This window comes from Berghia stephanieae, chromosome 12, assembly GCF_034508935.2.
Source record: "Berghia stephanieae isolate SIO BIC M18660-M18661 chromosome 12, UCSD_Bste_1.3, whole genome shotgun sequence".
Lineage (NCBI taxonomy): Eukaryota > Metazoa > Mollusca > Gastropoda > Nudibranchia > Aeolidiidae > Berghia > Berghia stephanieae.
In genome coordinates, this window is record NC_088371.1 from 6,780,025 (window position 1) to 6,783,469 (window position 3,445).

General features: G+C 35.9%; 1 protein-coding gene across 1 annotated transcript; it reads right to left on the reverse strand.

The window, feature by feature from the left end:
- Positions 1-336: 336 nt before the first annotated feature.
- On the reverse strand, positions 337-3,186 carry LOC144957537 (uncharacterized). Its single transcript, XM_078888884.1, has 2 exons — positions 1,523-3,186; positions 337-824 (listed from the first exon to the last, which is right to left on the reverse strand). Exons 1-2 carry the CDS (start codon positions 2,385-2,387, stop codon positions 337-339), a joined length of 1,353 nt encoding a protein of 450 aa, XP_078745010.1. The 5' UTR covers positions 2,388-3,186.
- Positions 3,187-3,445: the final 259 nt, after the last annotated feature.

Genomic DNA, 3,445 nt, shown 5'->3' on the forward strand with positions numbered 1-3,445 from the left:
CTGTGTCTTTCGTCAATGATTTGACGCGTGGTGTCTCTTGTGGTTTAGGAAGAATTTCAAAATTTGCCCATTTAAGGAGCTGATCATAACCTTGACAGAAGAGACTGTCTATTACACATCTGTCAGGGTCCTTGTTCCGTATTGACTGGTATTTGGTTTTACAGTTAAGGAGCTTCCATAATTGCACAACCTTTTCAATGAAAAGAGCTGTACATTTCCATGATATAGAAGAGAGTTCAGATGACCTAAGTGCATTTATAGTTTGGTCACAAAAGATATTGAGAACCAAGTTAACTTTTTGTTTCTCCATACTTGAGGGTCTCACTGTTGATTGATTTAACTTGGACAATTTGATAATTGCCGAGTCCTCGTTTTATTTAATTCAACTAAATCTTTCCAGCAAGCAAGCCTAGTTTCATCTTCGTGCACGTAAGACAACGTCCTCATTTTTTCCGTAATCCAATTATTCCTTATATTCTTGATAAAGTGAACAGGATCGTATATGAGGAACAAAGGAGTACTGCCCTGTCCTGGTGAATCCACTATCCATGGTGTGTCCTGACATGGAGCATTGAATAGTCTGAAACAAGACTGATTGACCCTGTTATTGTCGGTGATCAGCGCAATAACAGATGCACCACACGCTTCAAGAGTTTTAATAACACTAGAGATGCACCGATAGGCGAACTCTGCATTAAGAGAATGGCATGGAACAAGCGAGACTAAAAACTTTTTCCTCGTAAATAAACATTTCACCATAATACAAAATAATGTTCTTGCAAGCTTTCCATGCTGATCTTGAGCTTTGCCGAATACCTCCCCTCCTAAAATGTAAATAAATTGTAATAATAAGTTGTATCAAAAAATGAAAGGTCATACTTTTAAATATTACCTGTCTGATCACACCAGATTCAATTTGTATATGCCTGTAACCACAATATTCTATTCTTAAATCGATTCTATACATGAGCATTGGGCATCCCAGCAATAGGCACTGTAACATAATTACTGTATTATGAAAAGATATTAGATAAATATGGTTTAATGAGATTTACAAGAAATTTAAAGTATGACCTTTATTTTAAGACTTACTGTAAACCTGATTGCAATGATTCTGAAATATTTGTCACTTTAATATTCAAAGCTCCTTCTAGTTTCATCTGATACTTCCTTACTGTCTTAAACAGAATTTTTAAATTATGCCATATTAATATTAAATTATGTCATCAACATTTCAATACTCTACGATTTTATTTTACACTTTTAGATAGAATGTAAATGTAACCCTGTGACGGACACAATGGCCAGGGTGAATCTATGAAAATGTATTACATATAAATGGTCAAATGGTTATTTATCGTGTTATATTTACTTAATTATTTATTTGTTAATCGTTTCAATTCGGAAAAGTAAGCCCTTGTACTATTCACTAAATATTTATTAATTTAATTAATACATTTTTTTACAACACCAAAAATGTGCATCACTCATGGAGCTGGTATTCCTCATAAATAAACATTACCTCTGTACGTTAATGAAGCTTTGACATAAACTTCATCTGCAATTATAATGCAAGCCCTGCTCCTTTCTTCTTTAGAATTAAAAAAAGATGAAAAAAGTTTGACATCATCAATGTTCTTTGCTGATCTCGTTACTCTTTGAAGTGTTGTTATTGATGGAAGTTGAAGTACCTCTCTCAAATGAGAATACAGATGTCTTGAAACTGCATACCATGAAAATGCTTTGCATAAATTATCCATTGCATATATCCTTTTGTTTTTTGGAAGGTTCATCCGATATATTTGTCTCTCAATAAATTTGAATTTGTCATCCTGGGTGTCAATAGATGAGCAAATGAAATTAACTAGCTCCTGGAATTGTGACCAGCATTTGATTTCTTTACAAATAGCAGGGTGCTTTACTTTTTTGACACCTGCGTATGCTTCATAAATAATTCCCTTTATGTTTCCGTGTTTGTCTACACCCAAGGAAGTAAAATGAATTGAAAAAGCATAAATAGGCCCATCTCTCGATTCACTAAGGAAAGAAAAGTTATCGTCTTTTCCCCAAATTAAAGTACCTGAGTAATTTTCTAATTTTTTCTGCAAATCGTCAGGAAATGTAGAGGATTTTAATATGTCTTTCATACGAAATTCTTTCAGTTGTTGATCCTCATCAGGAACCCTAGATGCAGCGGTTGATTTTGTTGTTGTTCTACCTTTTGATTGAGGGACACCAGCACACGATGATGGTGCGTCAGGGAAATATGTGGGAGGGTCAGCTGGTACCATAAATTTTCCTGCTTTCTTCATTTTTGAATCCGGAAAATGTTTAGCGCACAATCCCATATATTTGGTCACTTGATCAACAGATAATTGGTCAGGCATGGCTTGAACCCATTTCAACTTCTCATTAAGATCAAGAGGAAAACTGTACACTGGAATTTTTTTTCTGTCGCACTAGCATAGCCCGACTTGCAGCCATACGTGCTGCATTTCTTTCCCATGATGATGGAATTTTAAGTCAAGTAGTGATTTAGAAAAATGAATAAATAATCCGATAAAGAAATAGTAAACTAAACTCCTGAATGTCAACAATGATAATCACATTTCCACTTAATTAAAAACATAAAATTTTAAAAATCCAACAAATTGAATGAAGCGAGAGAAAACAAAGCAGTTGTGACCAGTGAAGTCGAAACAAAGAATGAAAATTTGATTGCTGACTTCACACGGTACTACACACAGTACCTAATTACGTATTCAATTTCCCCGCTATGTGTAACGAACACAACGAAACAAAGAATGGCGAAAATTTTATTACTGACTACGCACGGTACCTAATTACGTATTCAATAACCCCTCTCTGTGTTACGAACACAACGAAACAAAGAATGGCAAAAATTTGATTGCTGACTCCCTACACACGGTACCTTATCACGCATTCAATTTCCCCGCCTTGTGTAACGAATACGATAGCCTTAACCCCTAAGATCAATCATCCTCGTGCTTCGGCCAGTATCATAGTAGGGCTATGGACACCCATTACCTGATGTCGTGGTTTTTAATCGTTGCCTAGTGAGAGAGAAAAAACAAAACAATCATACATGTATCTGCAAACAGCAGAACGTTTTCATTTTACATTGAGATGGGAAGGGGAAGGGATAACACTATGACAAGAGAGAGAGAGAGAGAGAGAGAGAGAGAGAGAGAGAGAGAGAGAGAGAGAGAGAGAGAGAGAGAGAGATGGGCAAGGGGATGGGGGGATAGTAAGGGGGAATGGGATAAGATGAATGAAACAATGGGTTGCCTGATTGTTACAGCGGTGTTCACGGTGCGTACTTCGTGAAATTTTAACCTTTTCCAGTGACACTGATTTTTTTCTCCAGATTGCTTATGCAGAATAAATCGTTTCCACCAAGAGAGCAATAGTAAGAGTATATTCC

Coding starts and splice junctions, on each gene's coding strand:
- LOC144957537 (XM_078888884.1), bottom strand. CDS start 2,387: ATGCCTGACCAATTATCTGTTGATCAAGTGACCAAATATATGGGATTG. Junction 825..1,522: donor AGCTTCATTAACGTACAGAG/GTAATGTTTATT, acceptor TTTACATTTTAG/GAGGGGAGGTATTCGGCAAA.